The sequence below is a fragment of the Astyanax mexicanus genome, chromosome 15 (assembly GCF_023375975.1).
Source record: "Astyanax mexicanus isolate ESR-SI-001 chromosome 15, AstMex3_surface, whole genome shotgun sequence".
Lineage (NCBI taxonomy): Eukaryota > Metazoa > Chordata > Actinopteri > Characiformes > Acestrorhamphidae > Astyanax > Astyanax mexicanus.
Genome location: NC_064422.1, coordinates 44,499,728 through 44,517,401, shown reverse-complemented (window position 1 = coordinate 44,517,401; position 17,674 = coordinate 44,499,728). Strand labels below are relative to the sequence as shown.

The window sequence follows — 17,674 nt, the reverse complement described above, 5'->3', positions numbered from 1 at the left end:
AACTCAACTCAACCCAACTCAACCCAACTCAACTCAACCCAACCCAACTCAACCCAACTCAGCTCAACTCAACCCAACTCAACCCAACTCAACTCAACCCAACTCAACTCAACCCAACTCAACTCAGCTCAGCTCAACCCAACCCAACCCAACTCAACTCAACTCAACTCAACTCAACCCAACCCAGCTCAACTCAACCCAACTCAACTCAACCCAACTCAACTCAGCTCAGCTCAACCCAACCCAACCCAACTCAACTCAACTCAACCCAACCCAACTCAACCCAACCCAACTCAACTCAACCCAACCCAACTCAACCCAACTCAACTCAACTCAGCCCAACCCAACTCAACCCAACCCAACCCAACTCAACCCAACTCAACTCAACCCAACCCAACTCAACCCAACTCAACTCAACCCAACTCAACTCAGCTCAGCTCAACCCAACCCAACTCAACTCAACCCAACCCAACTCAACCCAACTCAACTCAACCCAACTCAACTCAGCTCAACCCAACTCAACTCAACCCAACTCAACCCAACCCAACTCAACCCAAATCAGCTCAACTCAACCCAACTCAACCCAACTCAACTCAACCCAACTCAACTCAACCCAACTCAACTCAACCCAACCCAACTCAACCCAACTCAGCTCAACTCAACCCAACTCAACCCAACTCAACTCAACCCAACTCAACTCAACCCAACTCAACTCAGCTCAGCTCAACCCAACCCAACCCAACTCAACTCAACTCAACCCAACCCAACTCAACTCAACCCAACCCAGCTCAACTCAACCCAACTCAACTCAGCTCAACTCAACTCAGCGGGTCAGAGAGAGAAATCTGCAGACTGTACTGTAGCCAGAATGAACAGCTGCACATTTAAACCCAGGTTCAGAGCTCTCACTACTGATTACATGACTTATTCATGTCTGATTACTATTAGATTATTAAAAATGACCACCTCCTTGTTTCTACACTCTCTGTCTGATCATTTAGGACGCTCTGTAGTGGAGCTGCTACGCAGGGGTGTTTTAAAAATAGTGAACAAACTTACTCCTTACATTTTAATAAGAAATATCCTCGTTACTCCTATTTCCTGCTTCTCATCATTCAATAAAACCCCTATCCAGATAAATCTCTCCATCCAGATAGAGTGAATCTGATTGTGATTGGATGTAGAGAAGTATATACATACTCAAGAGACTCAAAAGAGCTTCTTTAATATATTTACATTCTACTAAAATACATTCATTCACAATGAATGCTCTGAACAAAAAGAGACCACTTAACAATGATGAGTTTATGGAATATATTCAAGAGAGAAGATGGATGATCACAAGCCATCAAACCAAACTGAACTACTTGAATTTTGGTAGAGTTATCCAAAAGCAGTGTGAAAACTGTGATCAAAAAACAGGGTTATTCCACCAAATATTGATTTCTAAACTCTTAAAACTTTATGAATATGAACTTGTTTTCTTTATTTTATCATTATAGTCATTATGGCTTTTAGAAAAAAGTGTTTTGGGGAGGTGGGGTATTGCACTATAGGACAAAGCTTTTGTTCTTTGTTCTTTATTTTTTACTTTTATGCTTTAAGTTGTTTTGGAACCAGTACATTTAAAACTTAAAGCTTGAGTTATTTAACTTCTACAGAAGTATTTTATTAAAGCCTAGAATCTATAATTCTACCTGAGTAAAATATAAATTCAGATTAAATTAATTCAATTTGCTTTGATCTGGAAAAGTTGGATCATCTACAACGTTCTTACGTAAAGTTACATTCTTTAGAAAAGCAAACTCTGGCAGTGTCTTCGTCTCTTTGGCTCTTTCGCTGGGTGACATCAGTGCAACCATCTGGGGTCGCCTCCCAAAACCCCTCAGGAGGAAGTGATCTCCTGCAAAACACAACATGACTGAGACGAGCGAGCCGAGGTTTTCCAGGTTCTTAGATGCTGAATTTCTTCTTTTCTCTCTCTTTCTGACTTTCTTTGTCTTTCTTTACTCCTTTATCTCCAAAAGCTGACCCACAGCGTCAGTCAGGCTGTGCATTCCTCCATAAGGAATGAAAGAGCGAGAGAATGGGAGAGAGAGGGATTTATTTCAGAGGATGACAGATGTGTTGTAGGATCCACTCCTCCTGCATGCGGGTGATAAATATCCAGCCGAAAGGAGGCAGACAGAGGCCGGAGTGATCTGCTGTGGATTCTGTTCTTCTGTTTTCTGAGATCAGTCCTCCTGCTTCAGCCTCTGCTCTGCTTCTGGGCAGCTGTGGAAGGATTCAGGTGTGGAAGCAGCTGGCAGGAGGAGCAGAGAGTCTGGGAAAGGGATCAGAGAGGCCGGCCAGAAGCAGAAGACTGGAGGGGGGAGGGGCGGATGGGGTTTATGGAGGCGGACACTAATTCAATACCAATATACAGCATCAGTCTAAAGTTTAGACAACTTAAATTTAGAGATTTTTCATTATTCAGGGTTCATACACCTTTTTAACCAATACATTTTCATTATTTTTAAATTTTTCATTACTTTTCCATGCCTTTATAGCTAATTTTCATGACTACATGATTTTTAAAACATCAGTTCAGACATGGACAATAAAACCAAAAATCAACCAAAACTAAAATCAAAATTGATATAATACAGTCTATCTAAAATTAATCTAAAAATGCAGGATTCATACACCTTTCACAAGGCAAAATTTAAGCACCTTTCAAGCACTTTTAAGGCCCATTTTCATGTTTTTCCAGGACTTTTCAGCTGTGGTAAATATCTAGCTATATATATATGAAAGTGAACCTGGCAGCTCTAGGGAACACAACACAGACTGGAAGCTAGCAGGTCTCAAACAACTCGGGTCCCCTTCAAAAATCCGTTTTTTATTTTATTTCACTTTCTTTATAATGCTAGAGAATATTAAAAAGTAATGAAAAATTTTATTTAGTCATATTTAAAAAAAAAAAAGAATTAAGAAAACTATGTTGCATTTGGGGGCAAAAAGAGCCGGTTCCTTCTGAGCCAACTGCTCTTGGATTACGAGAAAGAACCGGAATTTGTGGTCACACATATGTGGAGGCGCAAGACTTTTTTTTAAAATTAATTTATTTAAGTAAATAAAAAATATATTTGTAATTTTTTTTATTTAAGCAAACCTATTTAGTCGGATAGTTATTCGTTGTAAAATAAATTGAGCTAGAATTTCAAGCATTTTCAAGCACTTTCTTTTAAATTTCAGCACTTTCCATGCCTGGAAAAAAGAACGTTAAAATTCAAGCATTTTCCAGGATTTCAAGCACCTGTACAAACCCTGAATCTGATAAAAATACTGACGCACAATGCTTAATAATTAAATGTGTGTCAGATCCTGAGAGCTCTGTTGTGTCGGGTCTAAATTACTGATGTTTTTGTAGCTCAAAATAGATTTTCTCAGTCGATAAACTGATGCACAAAGATTTGTATAAACAAACTTCCATGACTTTCCCAAAACTTTCTGGGAATTATTATTTTTCCCAAACTCATTTAGGCCTAGGAACTGATATTTTTTATCAAATGGTAAGACTTTTCCGGGTTTTTCATGACCGTACGAACTCTGATTATTTAAAAATGTTCTGCATTGTAGATTTATACTAAAGTCATCCAAGATATAAAAAAAACATATATTTATTTAGTAAACCAAAAAAGTGTTAAACAAACGAGAATATGTTTTATAATATACATTCTTCAAAAAGTAGCACCTCTTGCTTAGATAAAGACAGTTTTGCTCAGATCTCTGCTGGATTTTCTCAGTCAGTTTTATGAGGTAGAATCACCTGGAATTCAGGCTTTCAGTTAACAGCTGTGCTGAACTCATCAAGAGTTAATTACTTGAATTTCTTGTCTCTTAATAAAGTGTTTGAGAGCATCAGTTAAAGTAAAGTAGTGAAGAGGTAGAGTTACAGGTATACAGTGAATAGTGAATATTTGACTAATGTTCTAATCCATACTATAGACTAAAAAAAGAAAAAAAAAATCTGAAACATTTCTTTTAAAGAACTTAGTCACTGCAAAAAAAACGTTGTGATGATGAAACTGGCTCTTATTAGGACCACCCCAGGATAGAAATATAAATTGATTTCCTATTTCTTTCCCCATTTTGTCCCAATTCATTTAGGCTGATTGTCCCACACATTCAGCTGCTACTCAGATGTATATCCCCCTCCTATCACTAGTGACGCTCTAACACCAGGAGGGTAAAGACCAGCACATGCCTCCTCCGATACATGTGAAATCAGACTCCGCCTCTTTGTGAACTGCTGCTGATGCAGCATTGCCGAGTAGCATAACAGCGCTTGAAAGAAAAAACACAGTGACTCGGTTCTGATACATCAGCTCACAGACGCAGCCTTGTGCTGATCCACATCACCCTAGGAGTGATGAGGGGAAAGAGAAGAGCGCCATCTACTGTACTCTACCCACCCAGAGAGAGCAAAGCCAATTGTACTCTCTCAGGGCTCGGGCAGCTGATGGCAAGCAGTATGACCGGAATTCGAACCATTGAACCAGCAATCTTCCAATCATAGTAGCAGCGCCTTAGACCGCTGGACCACTCGGCGCCCTGTTTAACACTTTTAAGTTACTACATGATTCCTTACGTGTTCCTTCATAGTCTGTACAGTACTGCATGTTAACATTCAATTAATACTTCTGTCCACAAGCTACTGTAGCATGTGAATAAGTTAAAAAAAGAGAAGCATCTTACCAGACATGCTCTTCACCGAACACTGACTGTTCTTCCTCTTCCTTTTCGGGCCATCGAGCCACCTGAACAGACAAGATAAAAAGAGATGGAGTGAGTTTAAATATATTCAGAGTTTATAACTGTCCGTCACCACAACCAATTATTGTGCTCTAAAACCAGGTGGTTCAGTTTCATACTCCAACCCCTGTATAATTTAAATATACATAGGTCTATCTATCTATCTATCTATCTATCTATCTATCTATCTATCTATCTATCTATCTATCTATCTATCTATCTATCTATCTATCTATCTATATTTAAATTATACAGGGGTTGGAGAATAAAACTGAAACACCTGGTTTTAGAGCACAGTAATTGATTGTGGTGACGGACAGTTCTGGTGGAAACAGGAGAGTTGAGGTGCACATTGAATTCTGCGTGATTTGATCAGCCGTGGTTTTATGTTTTTTGGATACAATCCGGGTTAGCACCCGAACATCCCTTTCAGACAGCTTCCTCTTACAGCGTCCACAGTTAATCCTGTTGGATGTGGTTGGTCCTTCTTGGTGGTATGCTGACATTACCCTGGATACCGTGGCTCTTGATGCATCACAAAGACTTGCTGTCTTGGTCACAGATGCTCCAGCAAGACGTGCACCAACAATTTGTCCTCTTTTGAACTCTGGTATGTCTCCCATAATGTTGTGTGCATTGCAATATTTTGAGCAGAACTGTGCTCTTACCCTGCTAATTGAACCTTCACACTCTGCTCTTACTGGTGCAATGAGCAATTAATGAAGATTGAACACCAGGCTGCTCCAATTTAACCATGAAACCTAAAATCCCACACTAAAATGATGACAGGTGTTTCAGTTTCATTGTCTAATCCCTGTAGATGAGAGACAAGAGAGTATGATACATGTACAGCTACACGAAAGCACACAGAGGCCGAGGAGTCGCATAATTCATGCAGACGTCTACAGCGCCGGCCCAACTCTTTAACCGGTCCCCCTCGGGCCGAGCGCCGCACTAACCTGACAACCCTGCCACTTCCATCTGCAGCAGCAACAGAGACACGCGAACAACAGCAGAACAGAAGGACAGGCCTGCAGACTCACAGGCCTCCTGAACGACTGCGCTAACGGGGCTAGCGCTTCAAGTCATTACATAACAGAGGCTGCCCGAATAACGCAGCCAGAGCGGTTAGCGCTTAGCGCTAGTTTCTCTGCGCTACCTTCCAGAGACCCCTCTGCTCCGAATATCTGCTCTGGTTGCACTGACACAAATGCTAACCAGGACGTCTGCTCATCAAGAGCTGCTTTTTAACAGCTGAGCAACCCTGTTTCAGTGATTAGCAGTGATTAGCATGGTGGTGGTGTATGAGGTGTTAGTGTGTGTTGAGCTCACTATTATATTTGAAATATATATTTATTTCAAATCTTTCCCCATTTTCTAGCAAAAAATAATCCAAAAAGAAAGAAATATCAAACAGATATATTATAGTGACTTACGATATAGTTATTTTCATAATATCTTATACATATATATTGATATTTACGATATATATTACGTAAATACACTGATTAAGATGCATCTGATGAAACCACGTTCCACTTATATAAGCATGTTATGTTTTTCTGAGGCAAAACTAACCAATCACGTCGCTCCTCGCCTTATTGGATCTTGGCTGAATTTGATACGATCTGTAATCTAATTGCTATGATGACAAAAAAACATGAAAAACAAGAAGCATGTGATGCTCTCGCTTTAATAAACACACACACACACACACGAACACACAAACACACACATAACTCAGGACAAAATGTCATCTTTGTTCACAGAGGCACAGAGTCTTCTGATACCACGAGAAAAAAAAAAAAATCTACAAAAGAAAAGAACTGCAGCTTAAATCCCTGAACCTCAGAGACTCTAGTTTTTTAAATATTGTGCATCACTGAAAATAATCTGTTTTATCTTATCCAATCAAATCGTGAGGAATCTCTAATATATATTTATATTAAACTGCACTGAATTTCACACATTCCAACTGAAAAGCTTATCACGTGTCATTCAAGGACGAAGCAGGAGACCTCTGACTCTGTATCTCTCCATCATCCTTTATCTCTCTCTTTCTAATAATCTCTCTCTCTCACTCTATTTCTCTCTCCCACGCTCTACCATTCTCCTTATCAAAAATTCTCTCTGTATCTCTCTCTATCATCCCCTCTTATTCTCTTCCTCACTGTTTCTCTCTATCATTGTCTCTCTCTTTCTCTCTTGTGCTCTCTATTATTCTCTCTCTTTATCTTTTCATCATTCTCTCTTTCTATTACTTTTTCTCTCTATATATAATCCATTCTTTCTTTTTCTCTCTATATCTCTCTTCCTATGTATCTCTCTCTCTCTCTCTCTCTCTCTCTCTCTCTCTCTCTTTCTCTGTCTCACGCTTTATATCACTCTCATGTTTATCTCTCTCTATCATTCCCTCTTATTCTCTTCCTCAGGGTGTCTCTCTATCATTGTCTCTCTCTTTCTCTCTTGTGCTCTCTATTATTATTCTCTCTCTCTTTATCTTTCCATCATTCTCTCTTTCTATTACTTTTTTCTCTCTCTATATATATATATTTCTTTTTTTTCTTTATATCTCTCTTTCTCTCTCTCTTTCTCTGTCTCACGCTTTATATCACTCTCCTGTATATCTCTCTCTATCATTCCCTTATTCTCTTCCTCAGAGTGTCTCTCCATCATTGTCTCTCTCTTTCTCTCTTGTGCTCTCTATTATTCTCTCTCTCTTTATCTTTCTGTCATTCTCTCTTTCTATTACTCTCTCTCTCTCTCTATATATATATATATATTTATATAAAACTCTTTTTTTCTTTATATCTCTCTTCCTATGTATCTCTCTTTCTCTCTCTCTTTCTCTGTCCCACGCTCTCTATCACTCTCCTGTATCTCTGTCTCTATCATTCCTTCTTATTCTCTTCCTCACTGCATCTATCATTTTCTCTCTTTGTACATCTCCCTCATCATTCTCCCTCTTTCTCTTTCTGTCTGTGTCCATCTTTTGTTCTTATTGTCTCTCTGTATCTCTCTTTCCATCACTCTCTCTTTTTTTAAGTCTCTCTAAGATTCTGTGTTTTCCTTTCTCTCTTGTGCTCTCTATCCTTCTCTTCCTCTTTCATTTTCTCTCTCTGTCATTCCCTCTTTTTCTCGCTACCATTCTCTCTGTCTCTCTTTCTCTGTATCTCTCTTTCATTCTCTCTCTCTGTATCTTTTGCTATCAGTCTCTTCCTTTCTATCATTCTTGCTCTCAGTAGCTCTCTTTTTTGTCTCTCTATATGATTTTTTTTCTCTCTCTCTCTTGTGCTCTCTATCGTTCTCTCTCCAGTCAAATCAGAATCTCATTCTATCTCTCTCTCTCTCCATCATTCTCTCTCACTCTTTCTGTTTCCCTCTATCTCTCTCTCTCTCTCTCTCAATTCAATTCAGTGTAGCTTTATTAGCATGACTGTGAGTTACAGTGTTGCCAAAGCATTATAACAGTTAACAACGATGATATGAACATACATAACAGAGACATTAATAACATTTATAACAGAAATAATCATTATGATCATTATAATAATTATATCATTATTATTTTCATTATTATCTTTCTCTCTATCTGTATATATCTCTCTCCCTTCATAATTCTCTCTCTCTCTCTCTGTAAGGTAAATGTCACTCTCTCGCTCGGTTCTCTGCGGCACAATCTCTCTGATTTGCTGTCGCCGGCAGCTTTACCAATAAATCTGTCCATCATCTCTCAGCCTTCACTGCCCTCTCTACAGCCTGTCCACATCAGCAGCATCACAACCTATAACACACACACACACCTGCGCATGCGCACACTCATGCATATCTAACACAGTCTGTACCAGCAGCCGCGGATTTCACATCTCAGACTGCCGTCCTCACCGACCAATCAGGATTCAGGAGATTTTAAGACGTAGGGGGTAATCAGCACTGTAAACGCACTAGTTACTAGTTATACTATCACTATACTACATAACCTATCTCATATTATATAACAAATGCTGTATATATCAATAGATATTAGTTTACTGCTGTTTCTGTAGTGCTGTACTATACCAAAATATTGTGCAATATTTCAGATTATTCACTGTTTAGGTTGCTATTTATTACTGTAAGCCTATAAGCAATAATAATGGTCATTGATTACTGTAAAATAGACGTACTGGAGAATCTTAGTTTTTCTAGATCTATATTTTTAGTATTGTCCTTTATCTGTATTTTAAATGGATCTTCTATTCTCTCCTCTATGCTGCTGTAACATTGCAAATTTCCACACTGTTGGATAAATAAAGCCTTATCTTCTCTTATATTTAAGATCTGAATGTACACTATACAGCTCTCAAAAAATTTAAGAGACCACTTCAGTTTCTGAATCAGTTTCTCTGATTTTGCTATTTATAGGTTTATGTTTGAGTAAAATGAACATTCTTAAAATATTCTCATTTAGAGCATTTATTTACAGAAAATGAGAAATGGCTGAAATAACAAAAAAGATGCAGAGCTTTCAGACCTCAAATAATGCAAAGAAAACAAAAAAGTTCATATTCATAAAGTTTAGAGTTCAGAAATTAATATTTGGTGGAATAACCCTGATGGTTTTTAATCACAGTTTTTTTTTCATGCATCTTGCCATCATGTTCTCCTCCACCAGTCTTACACACTGCTTTTGGATAACTTTATGCTGCTTTACTCCTGGTACATAAATTCAAGTAGTTCAGTTTGGTTTGATGGCTTGTGATCATCCATCTTCCTCTTAATTATATACGTTTTTTTATTTGGTAAAATCAAAGAAACTCTAAATTTCTCTTATTTTTACCACAGCTGTCAACTATTATTATTCCTATTACAGAATTAGACCAATGTAGTGTTAGGAGTCTTGCCCTTAAGATGATGTAAAGCACCATTCAGTCACCCAGACCTGGAATTGAACCGTAGTCTCCCACATGATGTGGTAGCACACTGGCATGCAGTGGTGTTATCCACTATGCCACACCAACCAATCAATGTAATCAAATCCTCACAGCAATGCTCCAAAAACCAGTCACTCCAAGTTCTTCTCTGGACAGTAGAGACAGTTACTCCAACAAAAGCAGGATGAACTCTTCCTAATACTCTCGATTTTAGAGGAAACAATACATATGTTAATATTGTAGACTGTAGTTTTTAAATAGTGTCCAAATGGACCAATTGAAATACATTGACGTCCATTGAAAGTTACAAACATGACAGTGATGATAGACAGATAGAAAGACAGACAGAGATAAAGAAATAGATTGATAGAGAGAGCGTACTGCATTTGGGATTCTTCCATCCTAGTCACGTTTCACATCTCAGAGTACGGGACTTGTCAAAAACAAAATCGTAAGTGTGAAAAAAGAGGCTGCAGCATGACATAATCTGAATCTGGCAGATGGTCTTTACACTGCATCAAAATTTCATGATGAATCGGCCAATAGAAACGCTCCAAAATTATTTGAAAAAAAAAAAAATGTTCTTACATTTTTTGACATCAATTGAAATCAATTGAAAAAAGCATAACAGTGACTCTTCATTTTTATCGCAATCTGAATCAGCCAATTGTTCTTTACATTGCATCCAAATTTCATACTGAACAGACCAATAGAAATGTTTCGTAAATGATTTGGAACAAAAAATTGGCCACGACATAACATAATCTAAATGTGGTAGTTTTTCTTTACACTTCATCAAAATTCCTTAATGAATGAACCAATAGAAACGCTTCAAAATTATTTTTAGTTTAATTGAACAGTGACTCTTAATTTTTATCATTTTTAAATTTCATAGTAAATGGACCAATAGAAATGCACCAAAATGATTTGGAACAAATTGTTTCTACATTAACCTAAAAGTTGTATTTTTTGAGAATACAAACATAACAGTGATGATAGACAGATTGAAAGACAGACAGAAAGTGTACTGCATTCATCTTAGTCATGTAACAGATCTCAGAGTACAGGAACAAAAACATGTAAAAGTATGAAAAAAGAGGCTGTAGTGTGACATAATCTAAATCTGGCACATGTTCTTTACACTGCATCAAAATTTCATGATGAATGGACCAATAGAAACACTTCAAAATGTCTTAGAAAAAAACGTTCTCACTTTTTTTTATATCAATTGAAAATTACAATTGAAAGGAAGATATATGACTCTTCATTTTATCACAATCTGAATCAGCCAATTGTTCTTTACATTTAATCTAAATTTCATAACAAATGGACCAATAGAAACACTCCAAAATGTCTTAGAACAAAATGTTTCTACATTGACTTCCACTGAAAGTGTTTTCCTTCTCCTGTAAAAGTTGTATTTTTTGACAATACAAATATAACAGTGATGATAGACAAATTAAAAGACAGACAGGTCTCAGAGGACGGGATCAAAAATGTGTAAAAGTATGAAAAAAGAGGCCGCGGCATGACATAATCTAAATCTGGCAGTCTTTACACTGCTTCAAAATTTCATGACGAATCAAATTAAAAAAATCTAATTCAAAATGTCTTAGAACAAAATGTTCTTACTTTTCCAACTTCCATTGAAAGGCAGAAAGATAACAGGAACTCGTCATTTTATCAAAATCTGAATCAGCCAATTGCTTTTAACATTGCATCCAAATTTCATAATGAATGGACCAATAGAAATGCTCTAAAATGATTTGGAACAAAATGTCTATAAACTGACTTCAACTGGAAGACAGATACAAGCATGACAGTGATGCTACAAAGATAGAGAGAATGAAAGACATAGAGAGAGAAAGCAAACAGTGCATTTAGTGATTTAATTGCCATTGATGTCAGTCTAAAAGCTTGTATCTTGCTGAATGGACCAATAGAAATGCTTGACTATAGTAAGTAGGTACCAAGTGTTTTTACAGTGACTTCCATTGAACGTTAGGATGTTTTTTTTTCTTATTCTGTAAAAATTCAGTTTTGGAGACACAAGAATGACAGAGGTGCTCATCCCATCCTTCAAGTCTCAGGAGAGGACTAGTCAAAAACGAAAATACACAAGAAAAAGGCATGATGTGGAATGATGTAATCTGAGTCTGGCATTGTTCTTTACATTGCATCCAAACTTTATGATGAATGAACCAATAGAAATGCTCTAAAATGAATTGGAACAAAATGTACTTTTATTAACTTTCATTAAATGTTAAAAAGTTTTTTTTCTTTCTCCTGTAAAGTTGCATTTTTTTGTTGTTGATCATTACAGTGATGCTCATCCCATCCTCGAGATCTCACGACGGGACTTGCCAAAAATGAGGAAAAAACAGTAAGTGCCAAAAAAAAAAAAAAAAAAAAAGAAAGGAGGATGCCACGTGACATAATTGTTTCTAAATGTCATGTTGAATGGACCAATAGAAATGCTCGAAGAGGAGTTGGAACAACTGACTTCCATTAAAAGTTAGGAAGATTTTATGTCTCCTCTAAAGATGAGTTGGAACAATATGTTTTTTACATTGACCTCCATTAAAAGTTGGAAGGGTTTTTTGCTTTTTTCTGTGAAGTTGCATTTCTAGAGATTCAAGCATGACAGACATTAGATAGATAGAAAGATACACAGAGAGAGAGAGAGACAGAGAGACAGGCACATAGACAGAAACAGAGTGAGAGAGAAAGAACAAACACTGCATTTGGGGTTTTAAATGCCATATATGTAAATATATATATATATAATTGCTGGCAAGCAAAAACCTTGTATAATTAAATTAATCTGATAGTTGTTCTTTACCTTGCATCCACTGCGTATCATGTGGAACAGACCAATAGAAATGCTCCAAGATGAGTTGTAACAAAATGTTTTTTTAAACTGACTTCCATTAAAAGTTGGGAGGGTTTTTTTCCTTTTTCTGTAAAGTTGCATTTTTGGAAAAACAGGTATGACCGCAACACTACATAGATACACATATAGACAAGGCAGACAGAGAGAGACAGATAGAGTGTGAGAATGAGTGAGAGAGAAAGAGAGATCAAACACTGCATGTGGGGTTTTTAAATACCATATATATATAAATATATATACATATATATATATATATCATTGCTGGCAAGCAAAAACCTTGTATACTTAAAGTTTGGACATTGTCTGAATCTAACAGTTGTTCTTCACCTTGCATCCAATGCATGTCACGTGGAACAGACCAATAGAAATGCTCCAAGATGAGTTGTAACAAAATGTTTTTTTTAAACTGACTTCCATTAAAAGTTGGGAGGTTTTTTTTTTTCTTTTTTCTGTAAAGTTGCATTTTTGGGAATACAGGTATGACAGCAACACTACATAGATACACATATCGTCGCTGTCCAATGAAAAACACTTATCTCCATTTTTGTCGATTTTTAGTTTTCTACATAATCTGAACAGACAAACTGTCCTTTACACTTTGCCAAAATTTCTTGATGAACGGACCAATAGAAACTCTTCAAAATGACCTGAAATAAACTCTTTTTACATTGACTTCCATTGAAAGTTTACAAGGTTTTTCTCTCTCCTGTAAAGTTGCTGTTTTGGAGATAAGTGTTTTTCATTGGACAGCGACGATATAGACAAGGCAGACAGAGAGACAGATAGAGAGAGACAGATAGAGTGTGAGAGAGAGAGAGATCAAACACTGCATTTGGGGTTTTTAAATGCCATATATATGAATATATATATCATTGCTGGCAAGCAAAAACCTTGTATAATTAAAGTTTTTACATTGTCTGAATCTGATGGCTATTCTTTACCTTGCATCCAGTGCATGTCATGTTTAATGGACCAATAGATAGGCTCCAAAAATAGTTGTAACAAAATGTTTTTTTAGCATTGACCTCCATTAAAAGTTGGGAGGGATGGTTTCCTCTTTTGTAAAGTTGCATTTTTGGAGATAGATGCCTGACAGCAACACTAAATACACAGAAAGAGAGGGAGAGGAAGGTAGACAGACAGAGTGAGAGAGAGAGAGAGAGAACAAACACTGCATTTGGGGTTTTAAATGCCATATATACATAAATAATCTTTGCTGGAAAGCAAAAAACCTTGTATAATTTAAATTTTGATACAGTCTGAATCTAACAGTTGTTCTTTACACTGCATCCAATGCATGTCATGTGGAATGGACCAATAGAAATGCTCCAAGATGAGTTAGAACAAAATGTTGTTGTTTTTTTACATTGAACTCCATTGGGAAGGTTTTTTTTTCTTCTTCTTTAAAGCTGCATTTTTGGAGATACAAACATGACAGTGACGCAAAATAGCAATATACACACGAGAGAGATACCTGCCTTTGGGGTTTTAAATGCCATATAAATACGCATATATATCACTGCTGGCAAGCAAAACCCTTGTATAAATACAAGTTGTTCTTTGAATTGCATCCAGTGCATGTCATGTTGTATGGACCAATAGAAATGCTTCATGATGAGTTGGAACAAAATGTTTTTTTTTTTTTGCATTGACCTCCATTAAAAGTTGAGAGGGTTTGTTTCTTCTTCTGTAAAGTTGCATTTTTAGAGATAGAAACCTGACAGCGATGCTAAATAGACAGACAGACAGATAGATAGATAGATAGAGAGTGAGATAATAAGATAGAAAACATCAATTATTTCACATCCAAATGGAGGAGCTACATGACTTTGCCATTAGCAGTGACAGCCCTTAGCGGACCAGCAACATCACACACATCACACTCGAGTGGATTTGGAGCGCGGGCGCCGCCGCTGTAATCCGAGCGGATCCGCGAGAAACGTTTTGTAGCGAACAATCAGAGAAACCTGTCTGTTTTGGGAGCGGAATAGAAATAATTCAATATATTCCTCAGCCTGAACGCGCATTTAAACGCTCTGACACCAACAAGCTGCGGGATCAAAGCCTCCTCGCTGCTTTACGCGCTGTAGCGTCTCTGCTGAAGAACTGTCAAACATCAAACACTTCTTTTAGATGAGCCACAGCGCTGAGAAACGCTGAGAAACGCCGAGAAACGCTGAGAAACACTGAGAAACAGTGTGAAATGCTGAGAAACGATGAAATGAAAAGTGCAAAAAAACTGAATAGACCTGTCCAGACCAGCGCAGCAGAAAAAAAACATACATACCGGTCCATGACAGGTGTCTGAGTGTGTGTATATGTATATGTGTGTCTGCATATACAAATACACACATATATATATATATATATATATATATATATATATATACGTATACATATATTCACATATATGTGTGTATGGAGTCTTACCTGATGACGCAGTGTGAATGCAGGATGTGCATGATTGAAGCTGAGAGCTGCGCTGGAGTTCAGTTCAAACTGACTGTGCTGTCTAGCCAAAGCTCCGACACACACACACACACGCACACACACTCTCTCTTAAACACACACACACATACACACTTACATATATACACAAATATACACACACACTACTTCCACATCAGCTGAGCTCACTGCCAACACTGACAAACACTGAGTCGAGCAGGCTGACGGCATCCACTCACACACACACACACACACATATCCTCAGTTATACTCACACACACATTCACACACACACACACACACAAATTCACTCCCTCCTCTTGCATAAGCGCTCTCTCGCGCTTGTTCTCTCACTTTTGCTGCTCGCTTGTTCGCTCGCTCACTCTCACACCCTCCCTAACTCTCTCTCTCTCTCTCTCTCTTTTCTTTTTGTATCCTCTCTCTCTCTCTCCTGTTCGTTCTCTCGTGTGCTCTCTCTCTCTCGCGCTCTCTCTCGCGCACACAGGCACTGGCTCGCTCGCTCACTTGCTCTCGCTCTACGTGAGTCCCCGTGACTGTCTTGTTCACTATGTTCCAAGAATTCCTGGTCGTGAACTGCCATGCCCACTGTCCGTCAAAAAAGCTCTTTGAATCCTCCGGGACTATCAGCTGCTATTTTCTAAGAATTCTTCTCTCTCTCTCTCTCTCTCTATCTCTCTCTCGCTCTCTCTCGTTTTCTCTCTCTGTTTGTGTCAGTAATCCTGCTTGGGGACAGAGATTGGGAGATTGGAGGAGAGAGAGGTGGGATTAAAGGCGGTGGAGTGAAGCTGGATGAGGGGAATAAATAAACACAGTGACTCAGTCACCGCGAGACACTTCAGCTCTTAATTATGCTAAAGAGGAAAAGTCCTGTAGTCGCTGTTTTTGCGTAGATGTGGCTTGTTTGCATTAAACATCTGGCCTGTGAGGTTGTTTGAACTATAATGAATGATAATGAAAAAAATAAATACAATAAAATGCTTCTCTGGTGAGCTTTTGTTTATATTACTCCCCCTGTCTCTCTTAGTTTCCGCTCATTCTCGTTTTTCCGCCCGTTCTTGGGGTCCCTATCTCCTTATAAGGGCGTTTTTTTCACCCGGCTGCGTCCAAGTTCACTAGCCCAAGCATCGGTAGTGTATTGGGACACGACCCTGATGACACGGGTTCGATCCTGCGTGAGGAGCGGTGTCTTTATTTATATACTTTTCTTTATTCCTTTCTTCTTGGGTTTACCTGCTTTGAGATCAACTGTTCTGCAATTGGGTTCAACCACCCTCTGGGCTGGAGAGCTACTAGTCTGTAGCAGCACTCCATCCCATTACACTTTATTTTACAAAACTGAATTTTTATTTTGTGGCCACCTAATGGCTTGGAAAATATCTTGCCCTCGGCCAAATTTATTGCCGACCCCTGCTCTAAATTGTCCTGGTGGACAGTCGGACAGTTGTTTCTGATTAAGGGTACGCTGTACATGATTGGCTGCTGCCGATTGATTGTGTATTTTGGGCATCCATGGGTTCCTTGATTTCTTAAGTCATTTTTTCTTTACTTTTGTTGAGTGATCTCAGCATAATCTGGAATCGAACATTAGTCAAATATTCACTATTCACTGTATACCTGTAACTCTACCTCTTCACTACTTTACTTTAACTGATGCTCTCAAACTTTACATTAAGAGACAAGAAATTCAAGTAATTAACTCTTGATGAGTTCAGCACAGCTGTTAACTGAAAGCCTGAATTCCAGGTGACTCTACCTCATAAAGCTGACTGAAGAAATCTGGTTTGTTTAACAGTTTTTTTATGTGTATTAAATGTGTAATAATTCATTTCATATGTTTTTTGTTCACAGTTTGGAAGATTTTTAGTATTAATATACAGCGCAGAACGTTTTACATTCATGAAAAACCACAGAATTTAAGGTAATTCTGATGGTTAAATAAGGTTGCAGCTAGGGATGCAAATGATTAATCGACTTTAGATTAATTGTCGATCAAGAGGTTGCTCGAACAAAATGTATTACTCGCGATTAATCGCTAGAGGGCGCTACTGTAGTAACTTGAACAGAGCGTGAGAACGAGAGGTGAACACGACTCGCGAGAGACCAGGGTTGAAAACAAAATGAAGCGGGCGAAAATAAGTGCGGTGTGGGACCATTTCAACAGTGTTAATTTAGGCAAAGAAGTCAAATGTTCTCTGTGTAATGCGGTATTGAAATACAACAGTTCCACTAGCTCACTCAGTTATCATTTGAACGCCGTCACAGTTTCACTGAGAGCGCGAGCGTGTGATGAGAGAAGGGCGGAGGACATTACAGAGAGGATATGCAGCATGATCAAGAGAGATTTGATGCCAATCTAGACAGTTGACGGTACAGGGTTTCAGGATCTCATTGCATTGAGGATTGTTGAGGATTTCCTAATTAATAGCCTGGATGCAGTTTCTTCATAATCTATAGGCTCAATAATAATCTGTTTGGCTCTCTATTTAATTTCTTCTATTCTTTTTTTTTTTTTTTTAATATGTCTAATGTTACAAAAACGCAAAAACTGAGCCAGTCCTTAATTTATTTCTTTTTTTAAATTAAAGAATGTATTTTCTTATAC

At 37.9% G+C, this 17,674-nt stretch overlaps 1 protein-coding gene across 3 annotated transcripts in view; it reads right to left on the bottom strand.

The window, feature by feature from the left end:
• Positions 1–17,674, bottom strand: part of thrab (thyroid hormone receptor alpha b) — a 285,484-nt gene that overhangs the window by 42,119 nt on the left and 225,691 nt on the right. For 2 of the 3 annotated variants that reach the window (XM_049464647.1, XM_049464648.1), the window contains exon 6: positions 4,741–4,802. In XM_049464647.1, coding sequence (XP_049320604.1) covers positions 4,741–4,802 — 62 coding nt within the window. Of the gene's footprint in view, positions 1–4,740; positions 4,803–15,033; positions 15,295–17,674 lie in introns of those variants that run through there. The other variant, XM_049464649.1, reaches the window with a different exon arrangement.